The 23,966-nt window shown below is 38.2% G+C and overlaps 1 protein-coding gene across 5 annotated transcripts in view; it reads right to left on the bottom strand.

Annotated features, from left to right (window-relative positions):
- Positions 1-824: 824 nt before the first annotated feature.
- Positions 825-23,966, bottom strand: part of arhgef3 (Rho guanine nucleotide exchange factor (GEF) 3) — a 251,673-nt gene continuing 228,531 nt past the window's right edge. For all 5 annotated transcript variants that reach the window (XM_059944170.1, XM_059944169.1, XM_059944172.1 and 2 more), the window contains 8 exons: positions 19,225-19,395; positions 15,167-15,229; positions 14,535-14,631; positions 14,281-14,357; positions 9,883-10,140; positions 4,195-4,365; positions 2,588-2,774; positions 825-2,004 (listed from right to left, as the gene is read on the bottom strand). In XM_059944170.1, coding sequence (XP_059800153.1) covers positions 1,655-2,004; positions 2,588-2,774; positions 4,195-4,365; positions 9,883-10,140; positions 14,281-14,357; positions 14,535-14,631; positions 15,167-15,229; positions 19,225-19,395 — 1,374 coding nt within the window. In that variant the 3' untranslated portion in view covers positions 825-1,654. The remainder of the gene's footprint in view (positions 2,005-2,587; positions 2,775-4,194; positions 4,366-9,882; positions 10,141-14,280; positions 14,358-14,534; positions 14,632-15,166; positions 15,230-19,224; positions 19,396-23,966) is intronic.

Genomic DNA, 23,966 nt, shown 5'->3' on the forward strand with positions numbered 1-23,966 from the left:
GGTTGTCCTTTTAGAACGGAGATGAGGAAGAATTTCTTTAGCCAGGGAGTGATGAATCTGTGGAATGCAAGTCTTTATGTATATTTAAGGCAGAGGTTGACAGATTCTTGACTGATCAGGACATGAAGAGATACAGGGATAAGGCAAGAAATTAAATCTGAGAGGAAAAATGGATCAGCTCTGATGAAATGGTGGAGCAGACTTGATGGGCAAAATGGCCTAATTCTGCTCCTATATCTTATGGTATAACAATCTCCATAGCAAATTACAAAAGCATACAGGAAAATACAAAATAGAGCTGCTAGATGATTAAGTCATGTTTGCATTTGATTTGATGGTTTACTTTTTGCCATTTGGATGCACTAGATTACAATTTATGGCTGAGCCATATTTTCTGAACTCTCCGACCCCATCAAATGCTCAGACTTACATATTAATGTACTGGTCATACTCCTCACAAACTAAAACACTGCTATTTGGTTCCAGTTTTTCATTTGGTTCAGCATTTTAACTTGACTACTAGTAAAAGGCTGGTAATGTTGTCAAAAAAAAAATAGAACCACTCCAATTTACAAAATTACGACTTCTGAATTTATTCCTTTTACTGTCATGTTCTTACTCCTGATGTCTTCCAAATAATGAGTTTACCAAACGAATAATAGTATTACTTCCAGGACTAAGCTTTTTCCATTGGTTATATGTCAGTCCATATCAGTCTTAAATATTGCAACAGCCACATTTTACACCCTCTTCCATTAATTCCATGTCTAGCCATTGAATAGCTATCCGCAGAATTTGTGTTTTAAAATGAAGTGTTCCAAATATACTGGGAATGGCCAAATAGTTTTGCAATTTATGTAAAAACTATAAATACAAGGAATTCTACTAGGCAAAATTAAACATTATTTTTCTTCAAAATAATAAGTGATATGCTTTGGCATCTTCATTTTTCTCATGACTTGTCATTTTGACTCATACTATATATGAGCATATTACATACAGAACAAAACATTACATGGGCAAACATTCTGAATAAATTCATCCTGTGAAACTGAAAATATTAGGCAACACATTCACAACTTGGCAGATTTAGGGGTTACATTTATGATGTCTTGAGTGACGGATTTGTGCAGTCAGTAAGAAGCGATTACTAGGAAGCTCCCTCTTGGAGAAATGACCGAAAACAAACTCCATTAAGTTAATAGTTGTAATTGGTCAGCGCCCATTGTAGAGTTGGCTACGAGTTACTTTATTCCATTAATTTTGAGTGTTTTGTTCAGCTTTGCTCACATGTTGCCTGGTGTTCTACATAATCATCTGAACTGTTAACTTGCTGCTTCCAAGTGTATCAATCCACATATAACTGATCCAAAAGGTAACCATGGTTGAGAAACCTACAACCCTGCAAGGTGCTGCTGACAATAATAAAATATTTTATCCATCCAAATGATGTTAGAGAACACATTAAACCAGAAACAGTGGAGACAACAAAGTCCAGCTGGCAGGGATAGACTTGGCAGTATTTGTCAAGTATGCGTGATCTAAACACCAGGAACAAAATCACAAGGAATAAAAGTGCTTTTCCAAACTGCTCCTTATGGAATGCAAATACTGTACAGGTAAACGCCATGGACTTCTACGGATTGTGTTGACATCAAATGTCCGTCTCTATTCTCTTTTGATATACACAACAGTTTGTTTCTTCCATCTGTTCATAGTCTCCACTAATCTCACTAGTATCCATACTACAGTCTGATTCATTGTCTGATTGGTCCATTGTTTCCAGCTTTGGTTCTTCATGTGACATGATGATGCCATTTGGAGTTAGGTGGGTGTGCCTCTTACATCCCAGTGTTGTTGCATCACCTGACGAACGTTGTACAGCTTCTTTAGCCTGTCTGATGCAGTTCAGCCATTGCTGCTTGTTGAATGCATCATTGGCCTGAAGTGAGTGGGACTGCCCTTCAGAAGGATCTACAAAGCTTACTCTGAAGAAGTTTTTTGCTAAAATGGAAACAAAGATTATATTAATAATAGTAAAAGCAATACCTACAGTTCAAACACACCACACTTGCAGCTAGAACAGTGTAATCTGGATAAACAAATTAAATTTCTTTGGGTAAAGGGAACTGTTTCTACAATTGTAATAGCTATTTTGAGTTTGCTACTTCTAAATATCTCATGTTTTGCATTTTGGAAGAGAGAGGGGAGGGAGCGGGAAACACCAGAGATATGCTGTAATGATCAATAAACAAGTTGTTTTGAATCAAATTACCTTGCCTAGTGTGTTAGGGCTAGTTGTATCTGCACTCACCCCACGCCCTACCTCAGTACCTCTTCTCTGCTACCTGTCCCACACCCCTCCCACAGTGTTCCACGCTTACCATACCCAATATCATTTGCCCCTGCCAGATTTACAAACTTGATCTCTGCTCCACTTTGACAAATACAATACTGTGCACTGTGCAAAATAGTTAGGCACCCTAGTTCTTTGTGTGTGTGTGTGTACCCAAGATTTTTGCACAGCACTATACATATACATCAGTGCTAGGGGAAGAATAGAGGAAGTAACAAATGAGTTTCATACTTCTCTCATTATTGCTGAAGGCACCTCTTATGGATCCACCTAATCGCACTTCCCCATCCTGCAGGTCATCCAACACCAGATCCCCGACGGGGATGGGTTGTCTGTACAGCTGGTAGCACAGCTGTTCACTGCACGTCACCACTCGGGTAATTACAAGCACTTCTTGAAAAAGGAAAACATGGAGCTTCTGTAAGACAAAAGAAAACTAGTTTAGATTCTACTATTAATATGTAGACTTGCATTGCCTTCACAGTAGGGACTTAGTGGACTATGTTCTGACAAATTCACTGATCAAATGAACTTTAATTTTATCAGAGATAAGAAAACACACTTGAATACCAGAGAGCTTTTAAACAAAATCAAGCAACTATCTGCAATATCTTGGGTGCTTAATCAATTTATCTATTCTGATTTATAATCAGTCCTGTACATTGCCCAGTCTTTTCAAGAATTTGATGTTAAATGAGAAGAGGAAAGTGCAGAAAAAAACAATATGTTCTTTGTTCAGTATTCTATTTTCCCAAACAAAAGAGGAATTAGGAGGATAACTCAAATAATAGCTATGGCAGTAGGAAGTATGCAAATCAAAAATGTTTGATAGCTCAGCGAATAATTTCTTTTTGTCTTCACACAGACAAGTTCTCTTTTAAGATTTTGATGACAATTGGAGTTAAACAGCCACTTCACCATTACAGAAGTAACACAGTCAATTTATAAATAATGTGTCATCCAGGAAGATCAACTGTATCATAGTATAATCAATCACAACAAGAAAAGGAGACTTAATCATTTTCAGATTAAATTAACTTTGACAAAGTCAAAGGCGTTGTTGGGAAGTTCAGAACTCCTCTCATGAATGCACTGTTAATCGCAAATAATGTTTTATGATGAATTGAGCACAAAACATTATTTTCTCTGATGGGTTGCAGTGTTTTTGTACCACAAAATAGAATTCCTTCTGATTGTTTTTCAAGTTTATATTTTGCACAATGAAGGAAAGGTTGTTCAAAGTCTCTGAATCCTACACAATTTCACATCAGCCTTAACCCTGTAAAGGTCAGTCTACAGTGACCCATCTGTGTTATGCAGGGAAGGAAAAAGCATCAAACACAGAGGCCTGCCCTTAAGCTGTAACATTAAAGTCAGACAGCTTGAAAGAGCAGGCTGGTTCAGATCCTTTCATCATACTTAACTTACACAACAGATCTGATCAATGTGTGTCACAAGAGCCAGTTTTATTGGTTAAAAACTCATTTTCAAAATTCCACTTTTAAACTCTAATCACTGCATCAGTTTGAAAATTGTGGAAGTTTCTCACAAATATTTCAATATAAATTGTTTTATTGCATGATACATTATGGAAAACAAATCAAGTGAAAAAGCCAATATAAAAGTTTGGATTCTATAACCAAATAGTGCATAAATTACTAAATAAATGCTTAAAATGTTGGTGACAATATTACCTAAATTGCAAGCAATTCTTCACTTCCCATTTCATTTATCAAAAGTGTTTTAAGACAATGATGGCTTGAAGCATTTTAAAATATTCTTGTTATACCCAAAGGAAGGCACATAATGGTAAAACAGGAAATCATATTATCACTTACTGCTCCTCTATTGTTCTTCAAGTCTCCGTGACAGCACAGCACTTTAGAATTTTCAATCAGAGGATCTTTTTGACTCTCCTCAAGAAAGACCAGTCTTTCCTTATAATATTGACATTCTGATTCCCCAGTCTTCTTGTTGATTTCAGCTACAATCCCTTGAACAATATTAATCTGCAGCACAAAACAGAATGGACAGTGAGTCACATGGATCAATAAGCTGAGCAGAAAATTAGTAAAACTGCATTTCATTATCACAGCAATTAAAATACAAGCCATGACTATATTGTCAGTCTGAGTTTAGAAGATGAATTCCAGTCACCTGAATTAAACCTTAATATTAGAGACACAAGAAGTTTCAAACTAAATACATGAGGAGGTCTGCAGATGATGGGATCCTCCTGGCTTCACCTTTCACCTTTTAGTTGGCCTCCTTGCCCTCCCCCCACCTTTTTATTCTGGCATCTTTCTGCCTCGTTCTCAGGGTCTTGGCCTGAAACATTGTCTGTTTAATCATTTCCATAGATGCTGCCTGACCTGCTGAGTTCTTTCAGCATTTTGTGTGTGTTCCTTTTCATTTTAAAATTTAACATTAACCTGATTATCTATTAGGACTTGATTGTCACAAAACTCCCATTTAAATCCCCCAAATCCAAGTGCAAAACTAGTTCCATTAGAGAACAAACTAACTGCATGTAAAAATATGTGGATATTTTTAGAACACAGGCACACAGACTACATTTATTTTGAGCATTCTACAATTCAGGAATTCTTGCATGTGTCATTATTTCTCTGGAGGTCTTAACTCTGCGGTTTGCTTTCCTTGAATGTCAAATCACTTGCAAGTAACAGCTGTATCAGACTAATCCCTGCCCAATGAAAGACCATCGTTGTTTATTTATATCATCACACTTTCCTTTCAAATGAGGCCCTCAACATTTTGTGCTAAGAGAGGCAATAGCATTCATATCAGAGGGCAAATATAACACTGCACATATCCATAAAGAGCTGAATCAGAGAGTGTTAATACAAAAAACTGAAAGTACTGTCAATAACATATTTTAAGCATTTTATTAAGCATCAAGTCTTTGAAAGCTAGTTTTGTGAAAGTATTAAAATACCTAGCTAAAGTTTAAGAATTAAAGCATAACTTTGATATGAAACTTACAACACAAGAAAAAAATGTGTTCAAAATTTTTTTTACTGTCTGACTACAAACTAAACACTCTTTCAAATGGCAATGGGGTGAAGCTATTTGCTTGATGGAATCTTATTCATCAGCATTTTTTCAAAGCTGGATTAATGGAGATTGAATGAAAAGCCTGATCTGGTTTACATCCCATCACTGCTGTCCAGTTCTTTTAATGTACTCTGGTAAGAGAAATGATCTTATCAAAGAAAAGTAATAGAGGGGAGAGAAGCAATATAGAACCGATTTTTTATCAGTTTTAATCGGCGAAACGTGAGAAAGATATGCAAGGACATTTTATTTCAAGTTTGAAAATATGATGTAATATTTGAAAAGAGCTATTAACAGAAGAACCAAAATTTACATTTACATTTAAATTACATTTTTACATTTAAATTAGTGAACACTATTTAAAACTAGTATACACAGTAAACACCATCTGTTTTCAAAATGAGCTATAACCTTGCAGTATTATTTTAGTTAAAAAGACATATTCAATGACATTTCCCTTTTCATGTTTAGTATCAGATCCTTAAAAGAATAATACAGGAATGATACATAAATCTGAGTAAATGAACCAATTTCTCTACAATAGGTACAAAAGTGGTTGTTGATTATATTTTAACCAGTTAAAGTGGAGAAAGTAAAATACTGCAAATGCTAGAAATCTGAAATAAAAACAGAAAATGCTGGAAATACCCAGCAGTTTAGTTATTGCTCCCTGAAAATATTAGGTCTGTTTCTCACTTCACATGTGGAATATTTCCAGCATTTCTGTGTTATCTCATGAAACCAAACTTCCCTCTTTTCTTCCATTGCAAAGAGATTTGAGTGCTTTTAAGTTCATGTCAGCCATGTGACATGCTCTGCAGGTAATATTTATATATTTGTAATTTCATCCAAAGAATTGGTGAACATTGTAGTGAAGTAAGAGAAAGGAAAGAGGCATAGGGTCTTCAATCTGATCTACTGTGCTGCGTGAAAGTGTAGTTAAAGACTGCACTGTAGTTTCCCCACAGTTAACCATGTTCACCCATTCTAAATGAAATCTCTGATACAAGAACTAGGGACTTGAAAAACAATGGATCATTGTCAAAAGAACATGCCACCAATGCAAAGTTCAAATTTTAAGGTTGATTTATTATCAAAGTACATACTTTGTATATGTCACCATTTGCAACTCAAGGATTCATTTTTTTGTGGGCATTCACAGTAAGTACAAGAATCACAATAGAATCATTGAAAACCCACATCCAACAGGACAGACAATCAATGTGCAAAGGACAACAAACTGTGCAAATACAAAAAGAAAAAAAAAATAATAATAAATAAGCAACAAATATTGAGAATATGAGATGGAAAGTCCTTGGAAGTGAGTCCTTAGGTTATGGGAACAGTTCAGAGATAGGGTGAGTGAAGATGAGTGAAATTATCCCCTTTGGTACAAGAGCCTGATGGTAGAGGGGTAGCAACTGTTCCTGAACCTGGTGGTGTGGATCCTGAGGTTCCTGTACCTTCTTCCGGATGGCAGCATCATAAAGAGGCCATGGCCTGAATGGTGAGTGTCCCTCATGAGGGATGCTGCTTTACTCCAACATCTCTGTGTAGATGTGCTCAATGACAGGGAGGGCTTTACCTACAATGAACTGGATTGTATCCCCCACTTTTCGTAGGAGTCTTCATTCAAGGCATTGGTGTTTCCATACAAGGATGTGATGCAGCCAGTCAATACACTCTCTCCACCACACATCTATGGAAGTTGGTTAAAGTTTTAGATTTTATGACAAATCTCTGCAAACTTCCAAGGAAGCAGAGGTGCTGCCATGCATTCTTGTTAATTGCACTTACAAGCCAGGCCCAGAAAAGTCCTCTTATACGATAACACCGAAGAATTGAAAGTTGCTGACCCTCTTTACCTTTGATCCCCTGATGAGGATTGTTTCCTTGCCCTGAAGTCAATAATCAGCTCCTTGGTCTTGCTGACATCGAGTAAGAGGTTGTTGTTGTGGTACCACTCAGGCAGATTTTCAATCTTCCCCTTATACGTTAATTCATCACCACTTTTAATTCGACAGACTTGAATAAGGCATTGGAACTGTGCTTAGCCGCACAGTCCTAAGTATAAAGTGAACAGAGCAGGGGGCTAAGCACACAGCGTTGTGGTGCACCTGTGCTGATGGAGATTGTGGAAATGTTGTTGCCGATCTGAAATGATTGGGGTCTGCAAGTGAGGAAATCGAGGATTCAGTTGCACGAGAAAGTACTGAGGCCAAGGTATTGAAGCTTATTGATTAGTTTTGAGGGGATGATAGTATTTGATGCTGAGCTGTAGTTGATAGAGTAGTGGTTGCCAACCCGTCGATGACAATCGACTAGTCGATCTTTGAGACTTTCCCAATAGATCCCGAAAAAAAAAGAAAAAGAAATACACAAACACTGTTGAGAGGTTGTTTCCGGGTTGCAGGGTTTTAGTGCCGTTCTTTCTGCCCAGTGCGCATGCGTGTAGCTCCCCCGCACTACACAGTGTAATTCAGTGGTCCCCAACTACCGGGCCGCGTGGAAACAGTATGAGTCAGCTGCACCTTTCCTCATTCCCTGTCACGCCCACTGTTGAACTTGAACGCACGTGAGGTCATCAGTTGCCTAAACACAGTGATACCCTCGTGCGGCCGGTGAGAACCGCCAATGCTACAGGCCCAGAACGCTGCCGGCGGGAAGTGCCGATGCTACTGGCCTGGAGCGCAGACAGATGGGCACCACCTCTAAACGTGTTTAGCACACCGAATGTTCATGGGGAACCCAGTGCTAAAATATTCGCAAACGACCTAATTCGGGCTCAAGGTTTCGTAAGTAGCAAAGCAGCTACCTCGCTGCGATCTACTGAAACAAACTTTGTCGGCTGATCCTACAAGGGAGGAGGGCAGGCCCTATCGCACTCCTCACTCGCTCGGTCGCTCTCTCCGGACTGCAGCCCCGGTACGGGGACCTCTGGCCTGACCTTGTCCTCTCACCCCACCCACGACCAGCTGTACCTGGCCAGGGCGTCTGGCAGCGGGTGGGTGGAGGCTGGAGTTTGGGCCCAGGGGCTGTTTAATGAGGCAATGAAGCTTCAGTACCCTGATTCCAAGCACCTGCACTTAAAGACGAACCCGCTGAGTTTTCTCAGCGGAAAAAATATGAGCAAGCGGGACAGCAGCTAAGTGCTGAGAGCCGCGAAAACTAAATTGCGGAATAGACCGGACATAAGGAACCTGCTTCGAGTAGCTGTATTCCCATCATGTTTAACACCACCCCCACCCACCCCCCCCCCCCCCGCCCTGGTCGGCCGGTCCACAATATTCTTCAATTTAATTTCATATCATTATATAATTACACAATATTAAACTGGTCCGTGGTGCAATAAAGGGCGGTGACCCCTGGTGTTTATGCATTATTTCTACCTCCGGGTTGCAGGGTTTTACTTCCGGTCTTTTCTGCCCCGGTGCGCATGCGTGTAACTAATTGATCTGGGGTCGATCTCACCTTTCACTAAGGCCGAGGTAGAGGATCCTGGGCTTAAAAAGGTTGGTGACCACTATGATAGAGCATCCTGATGTATCTGTCTTTGCTGTCCAGATATTTCAGGGTTGAACGTACAGCCAATGAAATGGCATCTGCTTTTGACCTGTTGTGATATTAGGTAAATTGGAGCAGATCAAAGTCACTTCTGAAGCAGGAGTTAATATGTTTCATCACCAATCTCTCAAAGCACTTCATCACAGTGGATGTAAGTACTACCGGACGATAGTCATTGGAGCAGATTACCACGTTCTTCTTAGGCACTGGTATAACTGAATCCTGCTTGAGCAGGCAGGTATCATAGATTGCCAAAGTAAGAGGTTAAAGATATCAGTGAACAATTCAGCCAGTTGATCAACGCAGGTCGTTAATACTCGGCCAGGTAACCTGTCTGGGCCAGATGCTTTCCGTGGGTTCACCCTCATGATGGATGCTCTCACATCAGCCTCAGTAACTGAAATCACAGGGTCATGGAGTGCTGTGGGAGTTGGTGAAGGTTCCTCCATGTTTGATGGTCAAAGTGAACGTAAAATGCATTGAGCTTATCTGGGACAAAGTCTTGTTGTCACTTATGTCACTTGGTTACACTTAGTAGGCGGTGATAGCATTCAAGCCTTGCCACAGCTGTCGAGTATCCTTTACTGATTCAGGTTTGGTCTGGAATTAACACTTTACATGTGAGATGGCGCTCTGGAGATTGTACCTGGACCTCTTGTATCTAACTTGCAGGTATTAATTAAGGGATCAGATTAAGGACATACTTCTCTCTTTGGAGGTAACCACAGATATTGATGGAAATTCTCCATTACAGTGAACTCAGATTCAATGATTTGACTATGTAGCCACTTTGAACATTTTATTCTGCAGCTCAACTAATCTCTTGTCTTTACTGCACAAGTGGCAGAAAAAATGCACCATCACAATGAATTGTCTCTGTTACTTACCGCTTCTTCCAAGTGCTGTTTATCTGGGTGGTCATTCGGAGTATGTCTGAGGATCTCTTTTAAGAGCAAGGGGTACTTCACCAATCGACTACGTGGAATATCCAGAAAATTCCAAAGGTCCAACTTGCGACTAAACGGAGATTCTAAACAGCGCTGAAGAAAGTCGTGCACTCGATGATCTTGTTTCTTGTGATCCAAAAGGGCCTTAGCTGCTACTTGATTGCTGCAGTAACTATCGTAGGAGGTCAAACATGGAAGCTTAAAGAGAAGACCAAAAAGGTCAAAATGTAGGTCAAACAGAACCACTGCAGTTCTACAATGTCACTGCATCAGATTCACCACCATCTGACTTGGAAATGCTAGGAATAATTTGTAGCTCAGTTACTACTTGCAAAAATCAGGTTATAAAAATTCCAGTTCCTACCCATTATCAACCCTGTCATTTCTCTCACAGTTGTTGTCCAGTTACCTCTGCCTTTCCAGCACCAACAGTCATCACAGGATGGGTAACTAAAGCTTGGTATGAAAAGGGACTGATCATTTCAGCAGGGTACTTGAGGGGTGAGCTGCCATGACAAGGTATCATTTCAAAAGCCAAAGGATTTGATTTTCTTATGATTTGAAATCATTAAAAATTTGTTGAGATCAGCGCAGAATAGGCCCTTTTGGCCCTACGAGCCACACTGCCCAGTAATCTGATTTAACCCTAGCCTAATCACAAGGCAATTTACAATGACCAATTAACCTACCAACCGATACATCTTTGGACTGTGGGAGGAAACCAGAGCACCTGGAGGAAACCCATGTGGTCACGTGGAAAACGTACAGACTCCTTACAGGCAGTGGTGGGAATTGAACCCGGGTCTCCTGTACTACAAAGAGTTGTGCTAACCACTAAGCTGCCCTATTATTTTGGGTTGGAAAGATTTAAGATTGAAGTTGATGTAGTTCAGTTTAGTTTAAGCAACACCTGTTACAATGACTATGATATATTCACACTCCTGTAAAACTGCAGAGTATCTGATACTTCACACAGCAGTTATTGCACAACTAACCCTAATACATTGGTGAAATGTATTCACAGCTGAGACCTTTAAGGGAGTTACAATTGTAATATAATCCATCAAAAAGAACATATAATTTTTCAAAGTGTCCTTCAGTTGAAAGTTGAGAACAGTTAACTAAACAGATTGTGTAGATCAAGTAAGGTACAGCAAAATAAAAAGTCACTGCATGCACCAGGGTGAACCTATTAATAGCTACTGAATGGCACTACATGCAGGGTTGCTTCAAGAGTACTGCACTGCAGCTAATGACTACCAAGCTAAACAACTCAAAGTGAGACTGTCAGGATTGCCGTCATGGACCCTATAATGCAATGTAAATGAGCCATGGTTCACTACAAAGATAATTAGGGCTATTACAGAATCATTTTAACTTCTGCTAGAAAGCAAAACTAATTTATGCAATATGAATAGAGGACATATTTCGTAAGGTTTGGGGATTTTTTTTCATCCGCTGCTCCTTCTAAAGAATGTTCCAATTAAAGACATGCAAAACAGCTTCTATGCATATCAAATCAAGGGAGGATTATAATGCTGTATATTAATTGTTTAATAGCTGGATAAATACTTCCACACATAATTCTATTTCCAATGCTAGAAATTTTATATATGTTATTTAAAAGTTGATTATTACTTCCCACGGAGTGTGTAGCCCTTTAACCTCCCTCTGCTTAAGGACTTTATTTTATGGAAGGCCTGTCAAAAATATAATTTTATTTGAAATGAACAACCAAAAAAAAACTGTCATTTTCAATTAATTAGTTAATTGGAAATATGAGCAGGGTTTAGACCGAACTGAGACAGGTTAGTTTTACCCAAACGATGGCATCTTGTTGCAATCGTCATCCTGCTCAGAATGAGACACTCTGCAGGTTTGGACTTCTAGAATGTCCTTGGCTGGGAACCTTTGATATCCACTGGAATATGACTGACTAAGTCAGAATCCCAACTAAATGTTTAGAAACAAATTAGCAATTTTGCATTTAATGTAAGGGATCCATGAATCAGTCTCCACTTTTCAACTGTACTACATCAAGAATTGTTCAATGTACATTTCTTCAGCAACTAGTTAATGATCAATAACCAGGAGGACACAAATAGGAGTGTTTCTATTTCCTGAAATGTTAAGCTTCTGAATACTGCTGGACAGAATATTCCTCTTTCTGACGGCCAATTTTGCCAGTCTCACTTTGAGCGTTTTAGCTTGGTAGTCATTAGTGGCAGTGCAGTATTATTGAAGAAAACCCTGCAGTGCCAGTCAGTAGCTACTAACAGGTTCACCCTGCTGCATCAGTGATTATATATTTTGTTATACTTACTTTATAGATACTCAACCAAAATGGATGTTAACAAAAGTCTTCAACTTCCAGAAAGTACCCCTGCCTCTTCATTGCATTTTACGGCCTTCATCTTTCAACCCTCCACACCTACATAACAGCACCTCCAGAAAGGAGAATCAGGGCTCCTATCAAAAGTGTTTAGTTCCTTTATATTGGTCTTCAATTGTCTGCAATTTTTTTCTTTGTTTTGCACAGTGTTGGTTTTTTTAAAAAAAAATATTCTTTTTTCCTTTATTTGGTTCCTTTTGGGTTTCTTGCTTTGTGGCTACCTGTGAGCAAACACATCTTAAAGTTGTTGAATTTCTACATTCCTTGACAATTAATGAATCTTGAGTTATGAATCATAAATTCTAAAAGTTGGCAAATACAATGCCATCACAGATAGAAAAGGGGACTATGGAAATGCCAGGTTGACATCAATAATAAGGAAAATACAAGGACTTATTATTAAATGAGTGGTAAAGGGACACACTTAGTGACCCGAAGTGCCACAAGGTATGGAAAATAACAACAAAGGGACACACAGAAAATAGGATTAAGTGGAGTTAATATGGATTGATAAATAATTGTAAATTAACATGCATCTCCAGCAAGAATGTCACCTTGTAGACTTTCTTTGCAAGAGGACTAAAATACAAAAGTAACAGCATCTAAAAAATTAGATATAAGTCTCGTTTTCCCTAAGTAGGATATACTTGTACAATAAAGATTCATCAAGTTGATTTCTGGGTGTAAATTGGGCAGACTGTACTTACATTCTCTTGATATTAAATTTGATCTTATTAAAGTATACAAATTTATTTTTTTTATGGATTTAACAGGATAGATGTCTTGATTAGCTGAGGTGTCTGAAAACAGTCTGAAAATTAGGGGTTGGCCTTTCTGATCTAAGATGACAAAAAATTATTCACCCAGAGTGTTAAACAGCGAAAGAGGCTGAGAGGTGATTTGATAGAATATATATAAGAACTATAAGAGACAGAGATAAATAGAATCTTAGTCCCATTATAAAGGAATTAAAAACAAGAGGACATAGTTTTAAGGTGAAGAAAGTGTTTTCAAAGGGATTTGAGGAACGTTTCCTCCCCCATACAGAAAGTGCTTGATACTTGGAACTTGCTGGTGGTGGAGCCAAATACACTCACTATGTTAAACAGACATTCAGACAGACAGTTGAATAGGCAAGGCATAGGTGATAGGCAATATGGAATTAGAAACAGACAAATACAGATGTATTTTAGATAAATGGGATTCCATGTCGATGGATAAAATGGTTGGCATATGCCTCTATCCCCATATTCCTGGGCTAAAGCAGCCAAGTGGCACTGGAGTAAAAGGTCCGCTGTGACCTTATTGAATAGCAGAGGAATACGTTTTCTATGTTTCTATGAAGCAAGGGGATTGAATAACTTACTCATGCCTCAGGTTTTTATGTTCTTATTAGATAAAAGACCATACTCCCATCCTCACTAGAAAAAAAAACATTTTCCCTCCTTTATATTTCAAATTTGCTTGTCTCCCTAAACTTAGTCACTATGCAAAAAAAATCCCAACTTTCGCATTTGGCATCTTGCCCAGTTTGTGCAGCTTCTATTTCTAATTGATTAATTAACTGAAAATGACAGGCTTCTTTGGTTGTTCTTTTTAAAAAAACTCTAATTCCTCTTTGCATATTTTCAAGGAGAGTATTCACAATATTTCTATATAAACTTAGTATTTTTACATTGATGCAGATGGGATATTTGTGCATTGAAGCTTTGGCTAGGGTTAGCCAGCAGCAATCCCAAAACAAAGCTGCTGGATTTGCCAAAATAGAATTTTGAAACACTTTTTTAAAAAAATCATAAGCTTTCACAGTATCTGGATTTAGCATATCCACCAAGTATTCTCACTGTCTGTAAGAGCATGTTCTGGAGATGGCTGACATAAATGCACTCATTAAACTTCTATAAATGCCAATACACATAATAGAAAGGTTAATGTTGCTTTCTTACCCAGCCTACAAGGATGTGGCCAACATGTTCTGTTGTCCCATCTGGTTTCCTGGCTTCCCGGAGCCGACTCAGAAGATCTGACCAAAAATAAATGAGGAAATGTGTGGGTCAAAGCAAGGAGGATTTCCTCAAGAGGAAGCATGCAAATAGTTACTGAAGCATACAGGGTTTCTTGTGAACCACTGAGTCCTTTATTACAACTGTAGCAAAATTTCTGCAGTGCTTGTTTGTTTTGTCTAAGATGAAGGTCATACCTTCATGCAGGGGGATAAGGGAGTCCAGTGTTCCAAATATCTGATTCAACTCCTGTTCAGTCATAATGGAGAGCTTGAGCATAGGATCATGATAAGCCTACAAAAGAATTCAATGCCGAATATATGATTACCTTTATATTCCATTTAGAGATTAGATTTTCCTAAAAGTACATGCATTAAATATCATTGACCAATTATTGTTGATAATTGTACTTCTGTAATCAAATTAATTCCACAACAGGATTTTTAAAAATAAAATTTAATTCAAGGAAAGTAACAGCTTCAAACAAACGTTGTGATCCCACAATTAATTCAAGGGCATTTTCATAGCAGCTTGCACCTGAGGCCAATATTTCCATAGCACAGTGTATGAGTTATTACTGCAGTAGAATACTTACCCTACACAGAAATAAACATCTTTCATGTCATTTGAAAAAACAGCGCTGATGATGCATTGAAAAAGAAACAGGCTCGTTTATTAACTCATTAGAATAACAAATTAATTTGGAAATGAAAGTCATAAATAAGAACAATTAATTTCAAAGTACGACTGTTCAATTGCAATAGTGTTAAAGCAGAGTAAAATTCCAAATAACGTTTTATCTGAGAACCATAACTGAAACTTGCATTACCTTTTTTGCTAGCTTTAAGTCTTCAATTAAAACTTGTTCTCCCTGAGAAAGTTCAAAAATTGCCTGCAGAATGAAGAATTAATTAAAGTAATTAAAGCAATTCTTCATAGTAGGGAAACTGATCACCAGGTATATATACCTGTAGTCATATTCAGGAGATGCTCTCATTTTGGCCGACCCAGAAACAAATCATGAGTGTAATCACTTAGAAGTGCAAATCTAATGCTCATTCCAGTTGCTGAACTGTTATTTCATATTTTCAAAGTAAACTTGCTTATTTTCTGAACAAAGATTTTAGCGATTGAGGGGTGGACATGGAAGAAGGGACATCTGCAGAGTCCTATTAACTTTTCAGGTGATAAGGGTCAAGATTTTGAAGACCGCAGAACATAGTTGTCATAATAGACTTTGCACCAAGGGCAATAGCAAGAGCCTACATATCACTCTGTTCTGAATTTACATAGAATTCTATTTTCTTTTGCAAATACCCAATTGGTCCATATCATTATTTATTGCTTTGCTATTCCCTATCCCTTTCTGCCTTATGAATGTATCAAGGCTCCATTTAAAAGGCACCATTGTCTCCTCTTCAATCCCTCTACATGGGAGTAATTATCAGAACCTCATCATTTTCTGCACAAAGACATCACATCTAATGTCTTGTTTAACTGTTTTGAATTTATAAGTAATGCAGGGCTTTCCACAGCCACTCAAGCAAACAATTCATGATTTTATTATTATTGGTTATCTTCATTTCACTAAAAACAGCTCTAAGTTGAATCTTTCCGACTACATGCAGTCAATTCTAGGAATGTCCACGTAAAGTTTTGTGTGCTCTTTATCCATAGTGCTCCAACTGTATCCACTAACAATTTATGTCTGCTTCAGTCTATCCTGCTGTTTTTGGCTATTTGTGCATTTTCACTCCAAATTCTCTTCTATCCTATTTAATTTTATCACTTGAGCGGTAGCTTGCAAGTTCCTTCTAACAAAATGAAACACTCACAAATGACAACACTGTACATCTTTTTATTATTTATCCACACACTTGGCAATCCTGTTTATATACAGTGGATTCCAGTTAATTGGCCCATTAGTTAATCAGGGCCACTGTTTATTTGGGACACTACACCTCTTAATTGGGGCAGGAGACTGTTGCTGAACAGTTGCTAACAAGTGCCAGTCATGTGCAATTAAGTGGCTGTTAGACACTGCACCATGCTTACAGCAATAAGTTTTTAAATAGCACCAGTTGCATGTGCTTGTGTTCAAAAAACAGTGATTCTGATCAGATAGCTGGAGAGAAATAAGCAGAAAGCCACTTCAGGACCGGTTTGCTCACCGCAGTTTCAAGCATTCAGGCTTGGAGATGGCAGAAACAGCCGGGAGTGAAAATGAAACTATTTTGCTACTTCAACACTTCGGAATTATGAAGGGATCAACAATCATCTTGAATGTCATAATGAAATTGAAGATTTGGAGGATGCAATTATTAATAGCATTGTACGAAGACAGTCTATTATCTGACTAGGTGTCTGCGCTGATTTTGTTCACTTACATTCAATCAAAAGATCACAGCAGATGAATTCTTTCGTAAATAACCATTAGGAACTAACACATAGTTCTACAGTACTGTTGAGGGATTGGTAATGTTCTAATTTGTTCTGTATTTCATTTAAATACATAAATTGTTACTCAGTTAAATGGTAGTCTTTTTTATTTCTTTTAACTATTTCCATGAAACTTTGGCTAATCATGGCAGCTGCTTAATTAGACCAAAGTGTACTCGTCCTGATGTGTTCCAATTTGGAATCCACTGCATTTTACTTTTTGGAGCAGAGTTCCACTTTATATTTGAATTGTAAACTTCAACTCTATACATCCCATTCCTCAATGATTTAAAATATAGTGAGCAATCAAGTTTGCAAGGGTTTCTGTGTAATACTACATCTTCTGCCTTTCTGAGAATCTACCTTTAATCTTACAGTCTATTTGCCAATCTCTACCCTATTGTGCAATTGCTACCTCTTGTATGCAATGCTCTTTTGACATAAGTTTCTTCTGTAGCACCTTAATGAAAACAAACTTAAAGTCTACACTAACCATATTGCATTTTTCATCTGCTTTATCTTATAATAAAGGTTGATTGAAAACCTTATGATGATTATTTTTATCATTTTGCACAAATCTGATATTTTATTTCTAATTCACTTGTTATGCTGATAAGTCTATAACCAGTGTCCATTTTTTTAATTAAATCTTGGAATTAACTTTAAGTTTTCTAGCATTATCATCTTTTTTATTAAACTTTATATGAATACCAAAGCAGCTGATGGCTCTTCCCTCTTTTCCTGCAGGTATAGTTCATTTGCAAAATACTACATTTAAAAAAATCCTAAACTGAGGCACGGAAATTACAAATTCATCAAATGACCTTCAAGATTTTATAAAAAGCAACAATATTTGGTTGAGTAGTTTTGAAAAGACAGGCTACTTTTACCGTTAAACGTTTCACTGTTGGTCTCTAGAACATCAACATGCATCACCAATGAGGAATCTGCCAGTACATTGATATTTATAATCTAAAGACTATATTTCCTTTGGATCTTCAGTTAACTCTAATCATTTGTATTTAGAACCAGTAGTAACTTGTAAATTCAAAAACTGTCTATTTCCATTTTGGTAAAATCTCAAACATATTATCAAACACTGAGATATTAAACTATTTTCACTAAAATGTTACATCAATAAACACAAGAGATACTACACTTGCTGGAAATCAAGAGGAACACATACAAAATGCTGGAGGAACTCAGTAGGTCAAGCAGCTTCTATGGAAAGGTATAAACAGTTGACACTTAAGAAGTCCTTATTAAGAAAGAGTCTCAGCCAGAAACGTCGACTGTTTATTCCTTTCCATAGGGGCTGTGTGATCTGCTGAGTTCTTCCAGCATGTTAAATGTGTTAGTGTTTGATCAATGTTTTATTGTCCTTTGCATTTGGGAAATGGTAGAGAACCCACAAAGCTTCCTATTGTTTGCTGTCCTAGGATAGTGATCTTGTGCTGACTTAATGTGTGCAATTCATGATTCATACTTCCAGATCCACTGAGAAGCTGTTGCATGAAAGACTTTTTCAGTTGGCTGTATTGTTTTGCGAAGTAGCATGGCAGTTTCAGTACTAACCCAAAAATAAGTTTCATTTAAGACTTTGCAAAATTAGTGTAGGATTTGCATGATTTTTAAAAATTATATTACTTGTTTTATCGTTACTATAGGAGTTAATGATAAAAATTATTTCAAATCATGAAGATAATGCTTTTGCCTCTGTAACGTAGACAATGATGCCAGTAATAGCAATGACGAAGATGACAAGAATTTATATTGCATCTTTATTGCAGCATGCATTCAGTAATTTCAAAGGTGTATTATCAAGAAAGATTGAATTCAGCCGCTTAAGGTTGCTTAAGGATTTATGGCTCAAACCTTGGCCAATCTGATAGGTTTTAAAGGATGATTTTAAAGAAAGAAAGAGATAGAAAGGGTTAGGGAAAGAGTTCTAAAGTTTGGTCCCTGGCTGAAGAAGATATGCCTGCTGATAATGTGGTAATTAAATCTAAGAAATACTGTTGGATTTGCAGGGCTATTTGAGATTACAAGTAAAAGCTACAAAAGTATTTGAAAACAAGAGTGGACATTTTAAAACTTAAGTATTGTTTAATCTGCCAACATAGGTCATCAAGCACAACATAATCTGTCCGCAAATGGATTTACAGAAACCAAAATTATTCAGTTAGAAAGAGAAATATAATAAGCAAATTACAGTTCTCTTGATTATGGAATTTTTTAAAAAATTAGTATCTTTTGTGTTTATCCCTATCCGAAAGTAGGTTCAATCTGTTCCTTGAGGAGGGAACTCACAATCCTCCTCTAAGTAAATAACATGATGATAACCTGGAATCAGAAGTGGAATTGTTATTCTAATTCAGTGAACATTACTGGAACTGGAGTCTGTCAATAATTGAGTTCATTTGTTCGATAGCTGGTCTGCACTCTTACCTCTTGCCTTTTGATTTCCTTAGCTGTAAGCATTTGATTGACACGAATGTCAAACGTTTCACTCCACAGTTTGCTATCTCGACGTTTTGTGATAACAGGTGGACCATTTCTGGAAGAGGGTCTCGGAGTGAAAACATCAGGCCGACTTTCATTTCGGAAGCTAATCGAACGCTAAAACAAGAAGAGGAAAGAATTGCTGCAGATTTCCTGCTCAAAAATCAGCTGGAGAAAGGAGTTACATGAATGTAATTGAAATGGCTTACTCCAAATGTCACTGTAAACTGAAAAAATACATATACAGTAGATGTGAGAATTTGCAATGTGACCTTTATGTTTTGAAGTGGACCTTTGCCTAGAAAATTTTTTATACCATATCAAACAGACATACTTTAATGTCTTGTAATAATAAGTAGTCCACCACTACCAACAGATAGTGATTCTGCCAGCCAGTTATAAATATGAGACAGTGGAACAGGTTTTGATTAGCTCCAATTCAGTTAATACAAAATATTAGAAAGAAGGATTACATTTAAGCACAATGCAAGAAAAAACCTTGACTGAAATAACGTACAGCTCTTGATGGATGTATAATATAAAGACCTTGATCACATATAAAATGCAGCCTTGCTAATTACACACACAAGTAATGGGTTTTCATTCCAGTTTAATCAATGTATGTTTGACACCAGAATCAGTAGCCAACATATCTCTAAGGTGGAAATCTACCTGCTCTTCCATGGTTAGCATGAGTGTGAAATTATTGCATGGTTCCGAATTTGCAGTTATACGGGGGGAGGGGGGTGTATCTCTCACATACACGGGTTACAGTTAATCTGGCCAACAATTAATCAAGGGCAGCCGTTTATTTTGGCCAACTCTTAAAGAACAAAACCTACATCAAAAAAATAGCCAGCCAGGACTCCTTTCATTTATTTCGGACACTATGTCATTCAATTAAGGCATGAAATTTTTACCAAAGAAAATGCAGGTGAATTCTGAATCAATAACTAATAACTCAGGAACTAATTCATAGTTTTATAATACTGTAGAGGTATTGGTAGTGTCCTAATTTGTTCTGTGTTTTATTTAAATACATAAATTGTTACTCAGTTCAACAGTAGTTTGACTTTTAACTATTTCCATGAAACTTTGGCTAATTGGGGCAGCTGCTTATTTGGGCCAAAATGTACTGGCTCCAATGTGTCCCAAATAATGGGAATCCACTGTACAGTATATGTACAGTTCATGATTCAACATTCTAACCCATCTTAGATGGGTTATGTGTGTTCATATCACATCTTAATTAATTTTTTAAAGTTTTTTTAAAAGATCATAATTTAGCTATCAGGAATCAGACATAGGGAAATATCAACCAGAAACAAGACCTCCTGCCCAATTTCAAAATTCAAAATAAATTTATTATCAAAGTATATATGTCACCCTGAGATTCATTTTCCTGTGGGCATACTTAGCAAATCTATAAAATAGGAATCATAACAGGATCAATGAAAAATCATTGAAGTGCAGAAGACAACAAACTGTGCAAATGCAAATATAAATAAATAGCAATAAATAATGGGAACATGAGATGAGATAAAGAGTCCTTAAAGTGAGATCATTGGTGGTGGGAACATTTCAACGATGGGGCAACTGAGCATAGTTATCACTTTTTATTGAAGAGCCTGACGGTTGAGGTGTAGTTACTGCTCCTGAACCTGGTGGTGCAAGTCCTGAGGCTTTTGTACTGTCTACCTGATGGCAGCAGCGAGAAAAGAGCCTCACCCCAGAGGTGAGGATCTCTGATGATGAATGCTGCTTTCCTACAACAGCATTTCATGTGGATGAACTCACTGATTGGGAGGGTTTCACCCTGTGATGTACTGGGCCAAATCCATCACCTTTAGTGTCCACCCCACCCATCAAATGCCCCATTACAATCATTCCAGTTTTCATTCTCTCCATATTCCCATTAACTCCCTTGACACAACTACTCACCTACACACTGGGGGGGGGGGATTTATAATGACTAAGTAAACAACCATCTGCACAAATTAAAAGGCAGTTAATAATCTTCAGGGGATTTCCCCCACACACCCCCCCAACCCTGCAACCCAACAACTTCCACACTTTCATCCCTAACAGAATCAGTCATGTAGTTCATTACATTTACTAATGAAAATGTCCCTGTAACATAAATGAGAACTATTCATCCTTGAAAACAGGCTTTTTATTCAAGTTTCTGCAAAGTAAGTGCTGCAAGTAATAAAGTCCTGCAGCAGCTGTACAAATACACTTGGAGCAGTAGACAAGCTGCCAGGCACAGTTCAAGTCTAGCCAAAGCATAATTTGCTTTCACGGTCAGCACAACTGGAACGAATGCAGTTCTCTTCCAGAAAGATCAGAAACTTTTCACACATCAATTCTGGGAACAAACGTATTGCCCCAGGGGACTAGAAAAAATCTCTGTGCTGTCACGATGAAACACAACTAAAGTAAATGAGTAACCTCCCTTTCTCTGCATCTCTGGGCTATCTCTGTTACCTGTACAATGAATGGACCATAAAGAGCACAATCAGTCCATCCAGCCCAGTCAGCCTGCTCCACATTCCTATAATGGCTGATATATTATCCTGCTCAACACCGTTCTCCCGCCTTCTCTCCATAGCCTTCGATGCCTTGACCAATCAAGAACCTATCAAGCATGCTTTAAATATTTTTAAAAAAAGAGAAAACCTGAAGATTCTGGCAATCCAAAGCACCACACACTAAATGCTGGAGGAACTCAGCAGGTCGGGCAGCGTCTATGGCAAAGAGTAAACAGACAACGTTTCGGGCTAAGACCCTTCATCAGGACTCGGCCCGAAACATGAAAACCATTTACTCTTAGATGCCGCCTGACCTTCTGAGTTCCTCCAGCATTTCCTTTGTATTGCTTTAAATATATTCAATGACTTGGCCTCAGCAGCCTTCTGTGCAATGAATTCCACAGATTCACCACCCTCTGGCTAAAGAAATCGCTCCACATAGCACAGAAAGAAACAAAACACTATTTTCTGACTTCTACCAATGGAAGAGTTCTTTATAACTTCATGGTTGCAATTGTATTCCTGGAAGCAATGAGCAAGGATCAACATTGTTAATGTAGTTACTACTTCAGAATCAAACAGTCAACATTAAAACAGAACCTTTTGTCCCATGGTATCAATGCTGGCCATAAAGCACCACAACACTAACCTTACCTTTTCCTGTTCCATAAGGTCCCCCACTCATACTTTCCAACCGAGCCACCCCCAAGGCAGCAAGAGGTGATTCTATTTTATTTATTTACTGAGGTACAGTATGGAATAGGCCTTCTCCACCCTTCGAGCTGCGCCGCCCAGCCATCCCTCAATTTAATCCTAACCTAGTCACGGGAGAATTTAAAATGACCAGTTAATCCGAGTCTTGATGAAGGATCTTGGCCTAAAACATCGACTGTTTACTCTTTTCCATAGATACTGCCTGGCCTGCTGAGTTCCTCTGGCGTTTTGTGTGTGTTGCTTGTATTTCCAGCATCTGCAGATATTCTTGTCTTAACCTACCAATCAGTACGTGTTTGGACTGTGGGAGGAAACCCATATGATCATGGGGAGAACGTAGAAACTCCTTACAGGCAGCATCAGGAATTGAACCCGGATTGCCTGTACTGTAAAGTATTGTGCTACTGAACTTAAAAGAAAAGGTGCATCGGGTAGTGTAGGATGAATGGGTGACTTCAGGTTTCCACTGAGTAGTTGAGCTAATGAGTGATCACCTTACAATGCAGAATGACCAGGAGAGTGGGCAAGAAGTCACCCAGGCTTGGCCAGACTACTGAAAGATATCAGAGGTTAGGGAAAAAGGGCCCAGACCAAGAACCTGCAACTTCCCTGTCCTCCTGGATGAATTCCAATGAAGAACAATTCATGAGATAATAACAAAAAAATGTCAGAAACATTCAGCAGGCCAGCAGGCATCCATGTTAAGGGAAACAGTTAAACTTTCAGATTCAAAACTGTTTATCTGATTTTGACGAACATTATTCCAACAGATGGTGTTTGACCTGCTAAGCATCTATGGTACTTTCTGTGTTTGTATCAGATTACCAAAGTCTACATTTTTCATTCCCCCCCCCCCACCAATTTTCAACAATATGGGATATCTTTGCTTCCCTAAGTACACTCAGTGGCCATTTTATTAGGTACCATGTGTACCTAATAAATTGGCCATTGAGTGTATGTTCATGGCCTTCTGCTGCTGTAGCCCATCCACTTCAAGGTTCAACATGCTGTGCATTCAGAGATGGTTACTTGAGTCACTGTCACCTTCCCGACAGCTTGAACCAGTCTGACCATTTCCCCCCCGACCTCTTGCATTAACAAGGCATTTCTGACCACATTGCTGGCACTCACAGGATTCTTTTTTTGTATTTTTGCACCATTCTCTGTAAATTCCAGAGACTGTTGTGCGCAAAAATCCCAGGAGAGCAGCAATTTCTGAGATACTCAAACCACTTCACCTGGCGCCAGCAATCATTCCGCGGTCAAAGTCATGAAGATCACATTTCTTCCCCATTCTCATGTTTGGGCTGAACAACCACCAAACCGCCTGACTGTGTCTGCATGCTTTGATGTAATGAGGTTCTGCCATGTGACTGGCTGATCGATATTAATATTAATCAGCAGGTGCGCCTAAGAAAGTGACCACCTGGTGTATGTCCTCAA

Source organism: Hypanus sabinus, chromosome 19, assembly GCF_030144855.1.
Source record: "Hypanus sabinus isolate sHypSab1 chromosome 19, sHypSab1.hap1, whole genome shotgun sequence".
NCBI classification, from domain to species: Eukaryota; Metazoa; Chordata; class Chondrichthyes; order Myliobatiformes; family Dasyatidae; genus Hypanus; species Hypanus sabinus.